The sequence below is a fragment of the Bacillus rossius genome, chromosome 3 (genome assembly GCF_032445375.1).
Source record: "Bacillus rossius redtenbacheri isolate Brsri chromosome 3, Brsri_v3, whole genome shotgun sequence".
In the NCBI taxonomy this organism is placed as follows: Eukaryota; Metazoa; Arthropoda; class Insecta; order Phasmatodea; family Bacillidae; genus Bacillus; species Bacillus rossius.
In genome coordinates, this window is record NC_086332.1 from 58904611 (window position 1) to 58923913 (window position 19303).

Here is a 19303-nt window from a genome sequence, read left to right on the forward strand (position 1 = left end):
TTTTCAACAACAAAATAGCCACAACTACACTTAAAAATATTTTAAATTGATACTTATATTGTATAACTTTTGATGAAATTAAATGTTAAGAGGTTCATTTAAGTTTGTAAGGAAACATAAATACAACGTTCAAAATAAATAACAAAAATTTTGTGTAGTTAGGAGCTCCGCGTCATGCAAATAAAGGAAAGTTAAACTTTTCAGTATACGGCTGCAATAATTATAGAGGAAAATGTTATTTATTCTTTACTTTTAATTCCCGTTTGGAGAAAATAAATCGAAAAGTACTATACCGAAAGTATAAAGTTGAAGTTCAATATCGCTTGTCAAGTAAGTTCAAGAACAAAATTAAAAAAAAGAAAATTTGTTTTCTTGAATCTACTTTTTTCAGAAAAGTATACATACATACAATATTATTATATTATAAAAATAAAATTTTTTAGTCCTTAAGTATAAATTACTGAAATATTTTTTAGTTAATTAATTTTTTCATGCGAATAAATATTTAATTGTTAAAATCACGAGAACATAATTTATTATATTTATGTATTCCAAAAGCTTATGTTAAAGATCGACTATATGCTATTCAATTTGCCCAAAAATTTTACTGAAATAGGAGAGCATTACAAAAACACAATTTAACTAATGTAGGTATTATAACAATAAGTTATGTTCATAAACTATATTAATGGGAAACAAATATTTATCATTTAATTATATGCAACTATTTCCTTTGAGGTAAAAATTGAGGTATATTTAATGTAATAAGTAAATCCTCTCATAAAATTTACTGAAACTAATATTCTTCATTGTCCGTCATATTATGATTCCAAACAGTTTAAATCAACTGAAACATGAAATAAAATAGTAAGGTTGACCATGAGGTGTGGAATAAATTAGAGATTACTTTGTAAAATGTTTTAAAAATTTCTCATGAAATATTGTGATTATTATGTTCGTACATAATGTAAAAAAAAAATTCAATACATGAAATTCAACACATACTTTGTATTGCAAGTTATTAAACATATATTTTAAAAACACATGTGCGTATCTAAGTCGAATTGTTTTGTAATACATGAACATTACCGATACAACTTCCCTTACAAATAACTTTCACCCAAAGATAAGGCCGCGGACAAATTAGGTATACACACTGGTCGCACGAGGAGCTGAAATAAGTAATATAAGAAAGCCGGCCGGAGTAATTCTTTTCAAGCCAAAGCTAAAAGTAATGGATGTTGTTTGTCTAAAGCAGGCAGTGAAATGACATACAAGTTTACAGAATAGCCATATAAGATCTTTGACGCTTCTTATCCCGTCAGTGGACTGTACGCGAAGAACCAACTGCATCATGGCCCGCCGCCAGTTTTATACTTACGTATGAATACACTTGTAAACGTTGGTTTGTATACTTATGTATGTTGCCGACATCGATAGGTATTCTTTGGCAGCTCGATGTGGATTCATTCGAACACGTTTGCGCTAAACACGGCATATTTTTACATGAGAGTGACATCGCGCACTGAAAAAAGTTGCAGGTCTGTAACGCAACAGTGATACAAATATTACATAGTTCGAACATTTTCTGGAGCACGACATTCACTTTGGGTAATGCTAAGCTACTTGATAGGTACCCTTTACCCGCTTTAAAAGTGATAACTTAAAAAAAAAGTGTACATGAAAGCAGACTCAGCCATATGTTTATTGCTGTTGTATTTGTCATAAACCTACCCTACGTTAAATACGGCCTGTAAGTAGAACCATGTTTTTTTTTACTTGTGTACAAGCTGTGGTTGTAAAGCGAATTTATATTCTTAGTTAACTAACGTCTATCATAACATATTTGGAATAAGGCTACCTTAATTTTTTTTCTAGATTGCTATATTGTTATATATATAAGTATTACTTAAACGGAAATATCTGGTAATAAAAATAAAAGAAAAAAGCATGAAAGGTTAAGGATTATTTTTTTTCAACAACAAATAATTTATGGTTTAACTGCTTTGTGTACTATATAAAAACAGAACAAGCTTTCAAAATTTCAAAATTTCTTTGATTATCCGTTATAGTTATGTTTGGTTTTAACTCATAAATATTTAAGTTGATTGCCAACGTCACGAATGTACAATAATTTATTTCACACCGCTCCGGGTTGCAGGTAAAGTAACAGGCGTGCAATTTGATCAGAAACGCGTTCTACTTATTCAGGCCCTTTAATTGGGCGTGACGGACCATGTGCCAAATATGTAACAATTATAAGTAGATAAAGTATAAAAAAATAAAGAACTTGAATGCAAAATAATGCATATAACAAAAATAATTTGCAAGGTTCTTTCGTGGATGTTGTAATGTGTGGGCAATATTTACTTAATTTTGGTTTTTGGATAAATTAATTGTGGTTTAAATTTTTTTAATAATTTTGTATAATAGCTGTAAAAAATTTATTTCCTGCCCTTATTAATTAATTGAGCTGTAGAAATAAGTTTATCTGAAAATTTACGTCATCTTTATTAAACATTGCCACTAATTATACTTTTCAACTTCAAAATGGTTTTTGAATTTTGTAATTAATAACGTACCATCCATAACTACATATGTGAGCGATCGGTCACTGACCTCATCTTCAATCCTCCTCGTGATTCCTGCGCCAGGAGGAACATTTACATAATTCTGACTAGCTTATTTAATATAGAACTTCCCTAGTTTTTATTTTTTTATATATCATCCCATGAACATTTTTAAAACAGTGCAGGCAATCAGATATCTATCTAACCATAAAGCATAGCAAAATGACATTTAGTTTTCAAAATACGATTTTTCTTTTAATTTAAAATACATTTTATATAAAACCTACATTTTTAAGTATCAAAACTTTTGTAAATAATTAATTTGGTTAATACCAGTATACAATTTTTCCCCGGCATTGTAAGATGTGTAAAATTATTTTGGAAAACTAAAATAATTTTAAAAAATATTGGGTGGTATAATAATTGTTTCTTGAATTTTTATTAAAAATAAAAGGAAAAACAATGAAGTGTATTTTCATGTTAAAAATTAAATATAAATTTTGTCGAATTAGCTAGCGAGACTGTAAAGCCACCAATAAATAGTTTGTAGGACAACTTTCAATGTGTTGATTGATTAGTTTCAATACTTTATTTCGTAATACATGATCTAGTATGGTAAGCTTTAGGATATTTGTAGTTTAAACAAAAGCAATGTTTTAGAGATACACGAATATAGTCACAGAGTAAGTCGAGCACATGGTACTGTGGCGAGGCACACTAAAAGCAATTCTGAGAATTTCTTTCGGTCACGGGATTATCTTTTACCGGTGCCGGTTGTGGGTTGTCTCCCTCTCACGCACGCACGCACACACAGGTAGCCTGCCTCCCCTCCGGCCTAGTGTTCCTCCACCCGGCTACCTGAGCTGTGTGGCCTGCGAGCTGGCTTCGCCGAGCGGCAGCACGAGACGGTGGAAAACTTTCAGGATTTGCGGAAATTGTGGAAAAGATATCTCGGAATTCAAAGCGATGACTATATGTTTTAAATACATGAATTTCTTCAGAAAAAAATTATCTTTTTTTCTAGACTTGTACTTTTTTTCTGTCATTCTCCTAAGCAGTATAAAATGGCCCCAAAGTTGGACAAGTTGGTGATTTTTTATTTCATATTTTGATAGAAAAAAACAAAAATGTAAAATTATACAGACAATTCGTGTATTATCTTCTCGTGGCTGAAAAATTTTCAGATTCGTAGTGTCGATTAATAAAGTCCCATCATTATTTTAAAAACATAGTGTTCCGCTAACTTCTGATGCTACTAGGGAGGCCCCTTAAGTTTCAACAAAAAGTGAGGAATGTAATTAAAGATGTGCTGGAAGATTTGTAACGGAGTATAGTTTATGCTCTAAGTTAATAAGTGGGTTTATTGCCAAACTCCTCGTGCTGGGCTGACGGTCATCGTTCTACCAACGAATAAAAGAAATATTAAGGAAGAAAATGTAATAAAAATGATATGGAGAGGTAAAAATGACGCAGAAAAGGGAGCAAGAGAGTAAAAGTAGAGTAGCGATGACTTGTGCTTCATTATTGCGATACCCACTCTTCTAAACTCGTTAAGAACTCCCTTCAAGGTATTCCGTGTAAAAAAAAAAGAACTTTTTTTTTTTAGTTAATAAATTTCCCTCCGGTGCTATAGCGACAAGCACCGCGTGCTTCTTCCCGGAAATTGCAGCCATTACAGTTGGCAAGACTTGCTACTAGCCACCCACCCCCCTTTTTTTCATTCTTTTCAACCTCTCTTTTTTCCAACGCTCAATCCAACTAACTACCCAACCCACAACAGAACTCATGGAAAAGACTGCAAGAGGCCATAACTGCTGTAACCATTAAAAATAATATTTTGAATACACTGAGCTCTACTAGCCCAATAATAGTTTCCCAGGTTTTTTTAAGAGTTATCTTTTTTGACGCATGGCAATTATAATGATCTAATTTTCTTGTAAAACATTTTGCAATTAAAGTAAGTTTCATTATAACAGAGCGAACGTTTACTGTTATTTATCTCTTAATATAGCCAATATCAACAGGTATTCTTTTTGAAAACCTTAGTAAGTATTCACAGATAATTACTGACATTTTATTTTTACTAAATAAAAAATAAATTAATAAAACAATTTAATAAACATTTATCCCTGCGTGCGCAACAAATAAAACTATCCAATATGAATAAAACTGCAGTTCAAGAGCGCATTTAAGCGATTTTTTTTATCAAATATTCAAAATTATTTCTTATAGTAAGAACAAACCTTTCACTTTGCAGAGCACGAGATGTTTCTGTGCTTTAGTTTACACGTTCAAAACTACATAAATAAAATTATCATGTTTCCTGATGTACATAAAACTCACTATGTCAATTTAATCACAGGTAGTTATTATTATTATTATTATTATTATTATTATTATTATTTTGGTAACTGACAAAAACTAGGAGCATGAGACTCACATAGATCAAAATATCCTCAAATTAACTTGACGGTACTATTTATGCTACCATAAACTATACTAATAAAGCAAATAACTATTGATCCGAATAAATTAACTGAACGGCGAACCAATGAACTGCCGAATTCATAAATTTACCCGTGACATAATTATGCGTATTCGTAACAAAATGTAAAAAAAAAAATTATTATCTAAATAGGCACACATTTTTGGGGAGAACTTACTAACCGTCTCCTAGCGTGAATTAAGCACTTAAAAAAAAATGCCTGAATATGAGTTGCAAAAAAAAATTTCTACGAAACATTGTAAATTTTACATTAAAAAATATCTTCCTTTGCGATCAGTAAGACTGGCAAATCCGAAAAGTATTAAATCCTTATTAACCAATTTTTTTCTCCCACGTAGTACTTAATATCCTTTCCGCCTAGAAAATAAACAATGCCGAGCAAGTGCACAGTCGGCGAAGACGAGACAAGAAACAGAAAAAAACCAGACTAGTGAGGCGTGCTTGTTGCAGTGCTGTGTCGACGAGCCACGACGCCGCTCCTCCGGGAGGCGGTTCACCAGACGACCACGACGAGACGACTCGCGACCTTGACAGTCGAGTCGGCCCGAGTCGGAGGTCCCATCCGGCAGACGGGGGCTTGTCCCGCTTTTCCTCGGCGGGGAGGGGGTGCGGGAAGCCTTTAATCCTCCCCTCCAGCAACCAACACTTGGTTACACGAATGTCCATGAGAAGGGGGTGTGGTAAGGTGGAGCAAAGATCTTTGAGCTGATCTGTCGCGGTTTAAACCCTCCCTCCGTCGTTACGCTATTAAAACTTGGTCCCGGATGTAGCGGGTTCGGGGAGAGGGGATGCGGAGAGTAAGAAGAAGGGAGGGGGGGGGGCAAGATTGCTCTCTGCACAAACTTTGTTAACCTCAGCCCGCGGCCGGAGACCCCTCGCGAAACTTGACGAGGCAGTGCGTGGAAGGGGGAAAGGGGGGGGGGGGGGGCGCACCAACTGGTATTAATCTACAGCCCGTTACGCAAAGTTGGCCCAGCCGAAACATTTCCATCGGCAGCGGTGAAGGTGGTGCCAGAGAGGCGCAACAGAGGAAGTGTCGCCCGAGAAGTTTCCAACCACCTACCGTACGAATTGCTGAAACAATACAAACACGAGGTTTCTTGGCTGGTACAGTCCCCTGCCGAGAGTCCTGGCAGATCTCGGGCCGCTGAGCGCCCCGACACCCGGGGCACACACGCGGTGCGCAAAGCTTCAGAAGAAACCACGCGATTTTAGAACTGCTCGAGATATCCGGGTGATGTTCGTTTATGAATTTACGCGTTCAAACATAGGCTTAGGGCATATGAGTAGTTCATTTTCCCTTAACCGTTTTTTAACTCTATTTTTAGATGAATGAAAAGGCTAACACGCGTGTTTTCAGAATAATTTCTAGGCGTGAAACATCCCGTACAGCCCAATGGAATTGTAGTACACTACCATTATCTTCATTTCTCAGCCATATTATGTTATGGTTACTGTTTGCCTATGCACGACGAGAAGACTGCGCGCTCAGAGGCGATACCGCACTAGAAGCACCAGCGAGCGTCGCCTCACTAACACAAATACACCCCTAACCAGGCGAGCCCCTTAAATACTTTCGCCTGATATGTGAGTGTTCCTTGATTGGCTAAAGCTGTGGGAAATGAGAGGTAAAAACCGAAAACCCAAGAAACCTCCAACCATTGCCGCGAAAGCCAGCGAACTTTAATATAAACACGAGTTTTCAGCCACGCTCCACAGATCTCACTGTCGACTGACCTGCGACGGCGATGCCCCGTTGGCACGGCGATAGTAGCGCTTGAAACTGGCATCGCAGTGCCTACTATCGCAATACTACCATCAGGAGCGCAACAAAGGGCAAGGGTATTTTGCCCCCCGCCCTCTGAAACCTTGAAGTGGGTGCAAAGAAAGTGCTGTGTAATCAATTTTTAGATAATAAAACTGCTTAAATAGCACCATTTTCCACCTTGAAATACAAATTTTCCCGGGGGAGGACCCCCGGACCACCCGCTTCAATAGGGGGGATCGATGATTCTTTATAAAAAGGTATATTGCCCCCTCTTTGGAAATTGAGTTGTTGCGCCCCTGACTACCATCATGTGAACCGTGCAGCATTTACAGATTCACAGTCGTAATATCAACTCGATAAAGATATTTGATACTTATTTTGTGAGAGTTTTCAGCGTGCAATAAAATGAATAAAACATGGTAAGTATATTCAAAAAATAGTTAAAAAATAACTATAAATGATCCTTCAACCCTGAGTGCCCTGCTAAAATCTGTAAATAAATTACAAAGAGAATTAAAAAAAAAAACTTTTTCGGTCTTTACATGCTAACAGAATAATTTTTGTAGTTCCAATACGCGAAACTAATGCTAATATGTTAATTTCTCCTTGGTTTATTTTTAAATTTGTTTTGAACAAATAATAATAATATAAACTATGGTAATAATTTCGTACGAAATCGTTAAGTATAGCAATTTTTTAATCCTAATGCATATTAATTTTTTTGTTATGTAAACCACAGGATTAGACCTACTGAAGTCTGGCCCCTCGAACCATGTAATATTGTGCTAAGTTTTGTTTCCGATTATGTATACAATATAACATGTAGGAAATCGCGTCACCTTGGGCAAAAAAAAAAAGCACAAATAAAGAAGGAAAGCGGACTGCTGCAAGGTTTATTGACACCTCCTTACAACAATTGAGCTGTACAACTTTTCTGCATTTGATAGAAGCCACTAGCAGTAGTTGAAGAGCAGGTGGTCACTAAAATGTTTTCTGGCCAATCACGTGCAAGCGACTGCATGGGACTGTCCAGTCGCAGACGCGTCGTCTGGGCACCAACACGAAACTGCCTTACAACCTGCGCGCTTTTGGAAACATTTACAGTAAAATTACGAAAAAGCGCCGGTAAAAAATTATCCTAAGTCCTCTGTAAATCACTATATATATATATATATATATATATATATATATATATATATATATATATGAAATTACGGAACTTTTCGTTGTTGTTTATGAAATGGAATAACGAAATAAAAATACGAAGAAAAAATGTTCGATTCCATCAGTACTCGCCAGTGATGTGTAACATCTAACTTCGGTAACAAGCAAAATCATGTGTTCTAATGTTGCAAATACATACACGAAGTTCAACGTAGAATTCTGTAAAATAATGCCGAGCGTGATAAATATACGCCAACAGTGTTTTCAACTAGATTTCTGGACGCGAATCACACGTAGTTTCCGCACCCGCCGCTAGAATTCGCTTCTGAAGCAGGTACGTCGACTATCGAATCAATCCATTTGAATACCGAAATGTTAAACAATATAATGAAACCGCTCCGATAAAAACGAAAATGACTAAACCCCAGCTTTGAACTTAATTTTCGACAACGAAATTTATTAAAAAAACTGCAAATCTTGTTAAAATTCACTTAACAGTTAATATTTTTAAGTTTCCCCTAGTATTTGTGAAGATTTTCACGAAATTACTCCCACCAAATGCCGTATACCAAGAGCCAAGATGTTACACATTCAAAACTTATTTCCTTGATGAGGTTAGTGCACTATACAATACCAATCCCGTATAAAAATGTTTCTATGTGTTTCGGATTGAAAATGTTTTTAACAGTCCGTCAAGCTACGCGACCCTACAAATTTACAGTGAAAGGTAAAACTTGATAAATAATATAAGCTCAAACTCATATAGTAGCCTTTTGTTTGTCACACTTAGCCCTTTCAAAAATGTTCGTCTATTTCTGGATTCATGCCACATTTTCATACTTGGAAGCCAAAAAATTGGTAAGTGGTGTAAACATCTCAGTCGCAATAGGGATTATGGGATGAGCATTCGGATAGCTTCGGCATCGTTCGACCTCGACCACCGAAGCTACAAGTTGTAAGGAAAGTTCCGCATTTGAAATATAGAGGATATCAGTTTCTATTTTTTTCAGACTTTACAGACCAGGTTTTCGTGAATCTGCAGTACATTTCCGCCAGTGCGCGGAAACTATAAATTGCGCGTGCACTGCTTGCGGGTAGCGACTTACCGGACCAAACTGCTCGAAGTAATTCTTCACGTCCTCTAGCGTGGTGGGGGCGGACAGGCCCCCCACGAATATCTTCTTCGTTCGCGTCACCATCTGGAACACAAGAGAAGCGACATGCACGTCAGGACCAGCACCGGCAAACGTTCAGATCACACCAACAAGACAGAAATTGAGTCAGATGCCCGAACAGTTCCGAACATATCCGAAGTTCACCGCTCGCTCGTGCAACTTTGTGAACGGAAAAAAAAACATTTTGATAAAATCCAAGCATTTTTTACAATTTTAGAATGTTCTAAATGTCCCAGCATTACCAAAAAAAAAAAACAAAAAAAAAGTCATTTCAGTTAAAATCACCTAGGTGTACGAAAACCTAAGATCCCGGAGAAAAAAGAATGAAGAATCTATTTTTGCAAGAATTTTGTTTATGTTACACACTTTACCTAATAAATATTTAAAGCAAAAAATCTAAGAAGCATGGACCCGGATTATTCGGGCGTCTGACTCGGGATCATCTGCAACACGGTTCGTCAAAACTTTAGTGAAACGACCCAATTCGTATAGACCAGTTCTGTGGGAAATCCACCAGCCACTTAGAGTGTTTGAAACACGCGTTTTTTTTACAGAAACAATTCCACGCGTATTTACTAATCATTTTTCACAATAAAAAAAGACTTTACGGGATGCCGCCTTTCAAAAGATTTGGAGTTTGGTAAGTATTTATTCGAAGCACTTCAACATGGCCAGATAGGGTATATAAGCACCGCTGCCACTCAAATGTTTTCCTTTCTCTCCCCTTAATACCCTTTTGACTAAAAAAATAATCCTTAGCTAGAACTCTAAGTTTTCAGATGAGGTGGAATGCACTAAACATAGACTTCCAGGAAGTAATAACACAACAAAAAATCTACAAAAAAAATTATTAGAAATAATTACAAAAAAAATTATTTTGATAATACAAACAATATACTGTATATATCTTAACACATCGATGTCAAACTAATAAATATATGTTGCATTTCTATGTTGTCATAATTTGGAGAATATAATACTTTATTATTCAGATAGACCTTTAGAAGAGATTATATTTATCCAGGGGAAATTTGGTTGTTTCATATACTACAATACACATTTTCCATATTTGGAATCACTTCTTAGTGGCTCCGATCGGCGAATAGAAACTAGTCCCGTGCATAATTCAGCCAACAATTAAAAAACGTACTGTAAAAAATGTCACAATTCACCGTAAAAAAACACATTTAATAAACAACAATGTTAAATAATAATTCATGTTTTTCACTGCAAGTTATTACTTAATTCATACATTTAATTGTAAGCATTAAAGCTCTCTAAGAAGCTAGCTACAGTAGCCCTATCTATCGTGCCGATGTGAAACACTACCTGGTTACACATCGGGCTGGTTCACACTAGCTGCGAGGTGGCTGGTGTCAGCCGGCCGCAAGCAGCGGCTGGCACGCAGCCTAGTGTGACCGAGCCCTCGGGGAGGGGCGCGCGTGGAGCGACTCCAGGCCGGATGCCGCCAGTCTCCACCCCGTCTCCAAAAGGTCGTGCCTCGTTTGTTTTGGCGAGCTGCCGCCGCGAGGGTGGAGGGTGGGGGGAACATCCGCCGCCCGTCCCCCCCCCCCCTCCCTTTTTTTTCCAGTGATTCAAACACCGGCAGCTGACGTGTTGACTTTGCGAAAGACTAGCGACACAGGCCGGTTTATTAGGAAAGTGTCGTTGTGAGGGGGGGGGGGAGGGGGGGATAGTCAACTCAAAACGTTTGCACTAACGTTAAGAAAACATACAATCGCTAACGTCCCTTGAAGGCTCCAGGAGAGTTCCAAGCAGTGAACAAACTTAACTAAGTACTTTTAGATTTATAAAGATAGTGTGTAAATTTACTGTGAAAATGTTTAACAGTTGTGTGTATGCATAGACATGCATATGCATACATACATACATACAACTCGAATATCCTAAGCCCCTGTTCATATTTTATACTATGTTGTAATCTGTCGTGTTTTCGTTACACTCCACTTTTCAAACAGGCATCCCGATTTCTGAGATGTCTTTACGTAAAATAATAATAATGTTCATTAAGTGTAGCGGGTTTCACCGATGTTGTCGTTACTAGTTGTGTTCCGCTGCGGTCGTGTCGCTGCGAACAGCCAGCCAGCCATCCCACCATGTCGCCGGCCCCTACAACAGTTGCTCGGCGACTCTGCCCGCGGGCCTCTGGGCGCCATAACCGTCTCCGCCGAACACGCCGGGCCCGTGTTATCGCGCCAAACCACACTCGCCGGCTATAACCGTTACCGAGGTCGCAGAGTGTCTGTACTCCGCGTCTCTCCTGCCGCGCGCGCGCGCCACGGTCGCGGGCGTTATGCGTCCCGCGGGGCTCCGCGCGCGGCTGCGCCCTTGGGAGGGGCTCGCGTGACACTACAGGGTACACACGTGCACACACCTCCCCCCTCCGACTACCGCACGCCTACCCACAAACATCGTCGCACCTCTCGTCGGCCCGGCCCCGGAACACCACCGCCGCGTTCCAATTTCAATATTAGATCACGCTCCCCTCTCGCTCGCTCTGGTTCGCTAACCCAGTAGTAGATTCCGATGTCCACACACACTGTTATACCCTCGATAAATGATCGTTAACGATTTTTTTTTTCGCGGAAGAAATTGCCAACTGGAAGGACAAGATGGACTACACAAAAACACGCTAGACTTAACAAATGAAAAACTTAATAAAAAAAGTGCCATTTTTTACTAAATATTTTAATTTAAAAAATAATAATATCTGATCACAGAGTTGTGAGTTGAACTCGACAGCGAGACGTCAAGAGTGGGCGGGGAGTAAGCCTATGTATATTTACAAGCCACGTGTTTTCAAAAATCCGTTATCAAATCGATTCTGAGGAGAAAAGTATGATAGTAGTATATATTGGCCGGTCCGAGTCCTGGAGTCATAGAGTGTGGAGCAAAAGCCATGTTTGCCATCTTGGATTATGACTTCACGGCGGCCATCTTGGACTTAAAAATTCTCAAATATAACTCAAATTTCCTATAAATTTCCTTATTTCGAGGGAAAAATTTCCTTATTAAGGGAAATTTCCCGTTTTATTCCTCAAAAATTCAAAAATTCGAAATTTGGAATGCCTCAAAAGACGCCTGCCTTCGAAAGAACCCAAACTCCTAAAAAAACAAGCCTCCCTAAGCCGTCGAGGCCATGACATTGACATTTACCGTTAACTTGAAATTCTTTAACTTTTGGCCACAAAATTACGAAATGATTCCCATAAATAGCCCATAAAAAATTGCTTACTTCAAATTTTTAGTTACTTAATCGATTTTGGATCTCGGTTCGATTCCCGGCGAGAGTAAAATGAAATTTATTAATAAAAAATACTTAAATACAATTTAAATAAAACTTTAATAAAATTGCTTACGTCACTCCCGCCATCTTGGATACTAGAATTTTTAGGCTTCAGCTCCACACTCCTACTCCAGGACTCAGACCGGCCAATTTATACTACTTATAATTCACTTAAATAATGGTAACGTTTACTGTTATACATTCAGGCTATGTATATACATACAAAAACCTCGGATATTCTTCTATTATACTTTGCCCGTTCAAGCAAAGCTTATATATATATATATATATATATATATATATATATATATATCTTCATATAGTCAATTTAGTGTAATAGACGTGGTAGCACCGTTGCCATATATAAATAGTTTTTATAGTGTCTGAAAGTTATCCTTCTATCAGTAATTATAATAATTAGGCCAGGAAAGAAAAAATATTTTCTGTGTGAAACAGTCAACACTTCTATATTATAATAAGTTCAAGAAGAGGAGGAGTAAAAGAGGAAAATAGTTTTTTTCTTAAAAAAAAAAAAATCGATGCATCAATGTTTTACCTAGATACTATTTATCAAGAATTGCCGCTCTGAATTCCGACCACATCCGCGATAAAAACGCGAAATCGAAGTCGACGGGGGTTTATTAAAGCTGTTGAAACGGCCGCCGCAATAAGGAACAGGGGTGAAACTAGCACTGGCCCACGCCGAGTGCAGTGGAAGACTAAGGGAGAAGGGTCAAGAAACAGGGGAGGAATACGAGGGGGCGGAAAGCCGGTATAAAGGGTTGGCAGCACTTCATTTACAATGTTGCGAACAGCGCCGGGCCCGATTTCACGACCCGAACACTCACTGCTCTTGAAATTTAAAGACTTTATAGGCTACTGCGTCATTGAAGCCTTTTATTGCCGCCTTTCTTTCTACTTTTAAAGCTCAACGCCTTTTATCTGCCGACGTTTCTGCTGCTTCTTTGAAGTTTTTTCGCGGGCGTAAAAACGACTACGTTGACGCAAGTTCCTGCATCTAGGGTTTTATGACCCCTTTTATTAGTCCTTCTTTTGAAAAAAATTGGCAAAGTTGTTAAAATATTTGATTAAATAAACGCTTCTTTTTATATTAATTTTATTCACGATACATATCGCAAATGACAACTTTTAAGCAGTTTTGTGATTTATTATATAAACCAGGGTACCGTTGCAAACAGACAGATGTAGTTTTGGACGCACAAACATTAGAGTATACAGCGAGTCCATTATATGCATATTCCCCAAGTCAAACAGTGTATAGCCTAAACAATACTTAAGATAATAACTTTATTTTCTAAGTTATTATCTCTACATCAGTTATGATATAATAATTCAAAGTAAAATATATTGTTCCTTCAGAAAAAAACACCCCTTTACTAAAATTTATTTACCTATCAAAAATATTTACTCAAAGAAAAAATTACAACCCGAACACAAGTCTGTTTTGTCGTAATTATGTGACTATTGAAAAATGAAACGTTGCATAATATTTACGTTAATTTTTGAATATCGTAAATTTTATACTCAAACTATGCGATGAAAATTATTGTTGAACGCTACGTAATTTTAACTTAAGATATGTAGTTCTTTATACAAAACCTTTGTAAAAAAAAGCGTAAAACCGAAAATACACCCAAAACTGCGACAGATTCGAAGTAGGTAACCTTTGCATCATAATCAAATACTAAAGGATCGAATTTATGATAAAAATGCGGATTCCGCGTGGATTGTGTATGTTTCACATTAATATGTAAGGAAAAGTCCGTTCAATTTTACTGTAGTGTGAAAAATAGCAAATAGGCATATTGTTGTATGAAAACATAGAAAAGATCAAAAATTAAGTGCCAACTTTATTTTTGCATTAGCTGACGGTTTCCAGAATATTTCGTAGAAAATATGCACGACGATTTCCGACTGAAGGTAACGATACTCGAGAGTAGTGCGAGATATTTTCAATGGCAAAACTCAGAGATGGTGGTTTAGGAATTTTCTTTTGAAGATGGAAATTTCCAGAACCCGCTGCGACGGGCAGTTCCGCGCTTCGGGCGGTAGTCTCGTCGCTGAGCCAACGACGACCAGAATTCAGTGCGTGCGCGCGACACCTGCTTCCGCCTCCCTCTCCCGCCCGCAAACGCACGCGCGCGGATCAACTGCCCTTCCGCTCGGGTCTTGCTAATCGGCGACAAAAGCAATCCACGTACACACACACGCGCGCAACACGCAACACACATCCCTCTAACGACCCTTTATCCCCTCTGCCTCCCCCCTCGCCAGACCCTCCCGATAACAAGGCCGCGCCCGAGGCAGCAAACACGCTCGCGCGCACAAACTCTCGCCATCAGGCGGGCTTTGAAGTCCTCCGCCGTCGCGCTTCCTGTCAATTCCTGGCCGATCGCGCCTTTGACGCGCGCCACCTCTCGCCGCGCGGCGCCCGAACGAACCCCGAGCTCGCCCGAGCTCACCCGAAGGGCGGGAGATCGGTAATGCGATAAACTCGCCCGTTCGTCCACCAACACAGACAATAAATGTTGCGTGTCTGTTTTTTTATTTCTAAGTTAGGCGCGAGAGCGTAACGAAAAGTGCAACTCTCAGGCGCGAGATACTTGATTACAATGAGTTGGTAAAAAAAAAGGGGGTGGCGGGAATAACGAATAAAGTAGAGAGTCAAACTACTGTAAGACTCTTGCAAAGTTTCTTGTCGCCATGTTTGTAACAAATATGAACTTCCACCGTATACTTTGTTGTTTAGTTGTCGTTCCAATGAATTATTGAATATTGTTTTTTTTTTTTACCGTTCAAGTGGATTATTATAGTGTGAAGTTTAATTTATAAAATGTGCGGCGGCCACGAATCCATTTTTTTTGCAACTCTAGTTTGAAACGCAAGTATAGGTACACTCTGTTACAGATAAGGTGTAATTTTTTTTTTTCGACCAATGCTAAAGCAAACATTTAGACTGACAGCTAAATATTGTGAACGTAATGAACCAATTGAACATAGATCCACGTAGCACCGAACTAGCTTATAATGTAAAAATTACTAATTTTTTACGGTACAACGATATTCAAGTGTAAATTCTAAATGTTCACTGAAGCACCTATCAAAAAAATTACCCTTTTTTTAAAATAATGTCCACGTAGGCGTATGTATAAAACGTTAAGCGGCATCGAAGGATACCCGACAAAGCAGAATTGAATTAGTCCCTGTGAGAGGTAGAAATATGTATAAGATATGAGCGTGGGCGGTAGGTGGGAATACAGGTAGAGGGAATAGACGACAAAAAAAAATAACGGAAAGTATTTGAAAACAAAACGAAGTCCGTATGACAGGTTACAATGAAGTGTTTGAAAAAAGATTTAAGTCAACTAAGAAATAGTTAGTAGCAGCACAAAATCTTCGAATATATGCATTACTGGCCTGAACGTAACATTTATGACACTTTGTTTTATCAAAAGTATGATCAAGGTTACCATATATACTATATACCAAACATAACTATCAATGCAACCATAGTTGTTAAGCAGTATATTTAGATCCTTTAGTAGTTTTTCCGCTGGGTTCATGTCAAAAATGTAAATTAAACTGGAATGTGTGTCTACATTGACGCCAACTAATTTTTTTTAAGACACTGTGTTTATTTAACAATTGGTTACACTTAAGCTGCTGCCATTTTAAGAGAGACTTCCAATTTTACTGACGATTGATTCGGTAACTCGGGCGCAAACAAATCCTCCTTCCTCTCTCTCTCCACGAGGAGAAATATTTAGGATGCATAAAAAGCGCAAGGCGTGGGTGAGGCGAAATTTTCAGAAAACAACAACCAGGCCGCAAAGACGGGAAAAAGGAAATAACGAAATTGCTAGTTGAAGAAAACAGCAGACGGTGGCGCCTGCTCTGCATTCCCTATGGCGCGATTGTCACGAGCCGCACGTAGCCTCGAGGCGAGGCCCCCGAAGGGGGGAGGGGAGGAGGGGAACCCCCTAATTATCCGCAAGTCTCCGCGACTCCGGCCGCGGGGACAGTGCCGGAGGCCATAAATCCACGGCTCGCGACAAGCGGCCCGGGCCAATCGCAGCGAGCCCCAGATTGCGTGCCGATTGAATTACGCGCTGGGACGTGACGGTCGCCGCGCGTAATTCCCACTGACATGGCGACAAAATTAACGCCCCCTCAACCGCCGCCATCACCCACACGTCCCAGACGACGCGACGCGAGCACAAAACAACTGCACCGCCCGCCGCGCCTGCCGCAGCGCGTGGCAGGCAAGCCGCACAACATACCCGCCGCGCGGGTGGTCTCTGTCCGGGCTACATCCCCACATTTACACTTTATTTATTTCGACCTTGTTTGGCGCTATTTAGACGTGTATGGCTTCTCTTACACTGAACCATGTTGTGACATTTATAGAACTAATAATGCTACTTATATTATAAATGTGAAAGTTTGGATTTGTTGATTTTGAAATTTTTAATTACGCCCGAACCGCTGAACGGATTTGAATGAACTGTGACACACTGCTAGCTCATATCCTGAGTTAACACATTTGATACATACAATTATAATTCCATCCCAATGAAGTGAAAAAAGGGGTGTTTCAATTGTCTATGTCCGCCACACGGTCATAAAGTAAGGTCTGAAAACTTTCTATTCTTCTGCTTGGCGAGACCCGTCCGCTTGGGAAGCCAACAGTTCAAAGGGATGAGACCACACCCGAACAGTTCCAAAGTCCTCCGAATTTCGCCTTTCACTCGTGAAGAAACAACATATTGCAAGGATTTATATATTTTACGGTCATAAGAGTATCTCAGATAACGATAACCTAACCTTACCTATCCTTCCGGGATAAAACAAATAACTATAATTTATTACACTGACCTAACCTAACTTTTGATTCGGTAAACTCCGAAACTGTTCGGGTTGTTGGTTTGTCTTTCATGGCTGGTGAACTGTGGACTATCCCGCCGGCTTAGAGAAGCTCGCAGTGATTAGCGAAGTAACGGCACTAATATAGTTTAATTTTGAACTTCGTTGACTTGAAATTTAAACGCGCTATCATTTGGTGCGCCCGCCACGTCTTGCTTATGGGTTAACTGTCTTCCCACAAACTAGAGCTGAAGGTTGGCGTCCCAGTTTTACTGACGCGTAACATTCATGCAGCGAGATTGTGCAATGGTTCCAGGCTGCGCATCTCAAAACTGGGGCGCAACATTATCAATGCAACTCTTTTCTCACTGGAGCAACTAAAGGAAATAAGAGGCTGCAATTCCCGCTAAAGTTAGCATATAAAATGACAATAGATCCCAGGAATAAACATTGAAAGTGGCAGGAATTAATTTGAGCACTCCACGCCTCTCGCATGGTCAGCTCTATATTGGTTGTTCAGAGTATCGAGTGCACAAAACGTAAACATACCGGCGAAAAATAATACCATGTCAATAAAGCGCAAAAACTGCATTACAAATCAGGCTCATCCATCTTAATTAATATATTAATTTTCCCTATTTATTTATTCACTTCTGGATCCAATCATTAAGTTCATGCAGACGCAGTCACGGACAGAAGAATATTATAAAATCATATATTTAATATATACTGAAAATTAAAACAGGCTTAGCCTATGTAAACTTAGCATATATCATTTTTAACGATTTTGTTATGAAATGAGTATTTTATTATGTCAATTCTTTAATATAGAGGTTTGCAAAAACATCAAATATGTTTTCTTACGATGGTAAAATACCAGCGATACCCTGAAATTGCGCGAGGTTAGCCGCGGGTTATTAACTAGTACGTAATATGAAGCAATTAGAAATGAAATTACATACTTACAAATTACAGATGAATCTTCTACCAATAACATCAAAGTTTAGTACTAACATAAACAATATTAAATATTGCATTAAATAGAAAAATTAAATTAAATTAAAATTATTCTGATGATACTGTCACAAACAAATTTATTCAGTAAGTTCTTGGTTACGTGTCCGTAAATTTTGAGAAATAATGATCTTTTTCAGTAATGTTTTTTTTTATATTTTGGTAGATCGTTTCAAAGATTAAGACCGGTGGCAAAATTAAAATCTCGCCCCCGTCAGAAAATATTTTCTCCATCGTTTATCTTACAATATATCTGGGTTCAGGCCAGGTACTCGGAAATGACGTTTCGGCATGCCTCGTTTCGACCATCTTCAAGGGCGACCAACAACTGATCAATGGCTACAACAAGGCATGCCGAAACGTCGGGCACACCATCATTTCCACAGTATTCGTACGCCTCCTTAAAATCGTTAAAAGACCTTAATTGCATAAAGGACCTTAGAAGTCCTTAATTTAATTAAGTATCCTTAAAAAAACCTTAATAAAGACTGATTGCAAGTAATTTGGGCTTTCAAACGTTCTTTTTTGTTTTAGAATTGGCAGAAAACAACGTTTGTGCATGCGCAGTACAACTGGAAAATTTTGGGCCATGTGATTATAAGTTATAAATAAAAAAAAAGTTTTGAAATTCATTTTGTATATTTTGTATCTCACTTTTAACCTAATAATGTGTATTTTTACTGCATTACTTTGAACTTATAAAGTAAATGTAATTAGTGACCAAATTATATGCAAATGTAAGGGATTTCCAGAGTTATTTCTGGACAATAGGTTCTTAGCTGTAAGAATTAAACAAAAACAAAAAAAAAAAGAAACCATTTTTTTGTGCATGGACTATTCAACATTGTTGTTTTTTGAGGGAATTTCTGAAATACAGATAGTTTTCTACCTCTTGGTGTTGTTGAAGAAGGTGAA

The 19303-nt window shown here is 38.3% G+C and overlaps 1 protein-coding gene across 5 annotated transcripts in view; it reads right to left on the bottom strand.

Moving 5' to 3' along the window:
• Positions 1-19303, bottom strand: part of LOC134530757 (RNA-binding protein Musashi homolog Rbp6) — a 1338028-nt gene that overhangs the window by 378121 nt on the left and 940604 nt on the right. For all 5 annotated transcript variants that reach the window (XM_063365896.1, XM_063365898.1, XM_063365899.1 and 2 more), the window contains one exon: positions 9115-9207. In XM_063365896.1, the coding sequence (XP_063221966.1) occupies positions 9115-9207 (93 nt within the window). The remainder of the gene's footprint in view (positions 1-9114; positions 9208-19303) is intronic.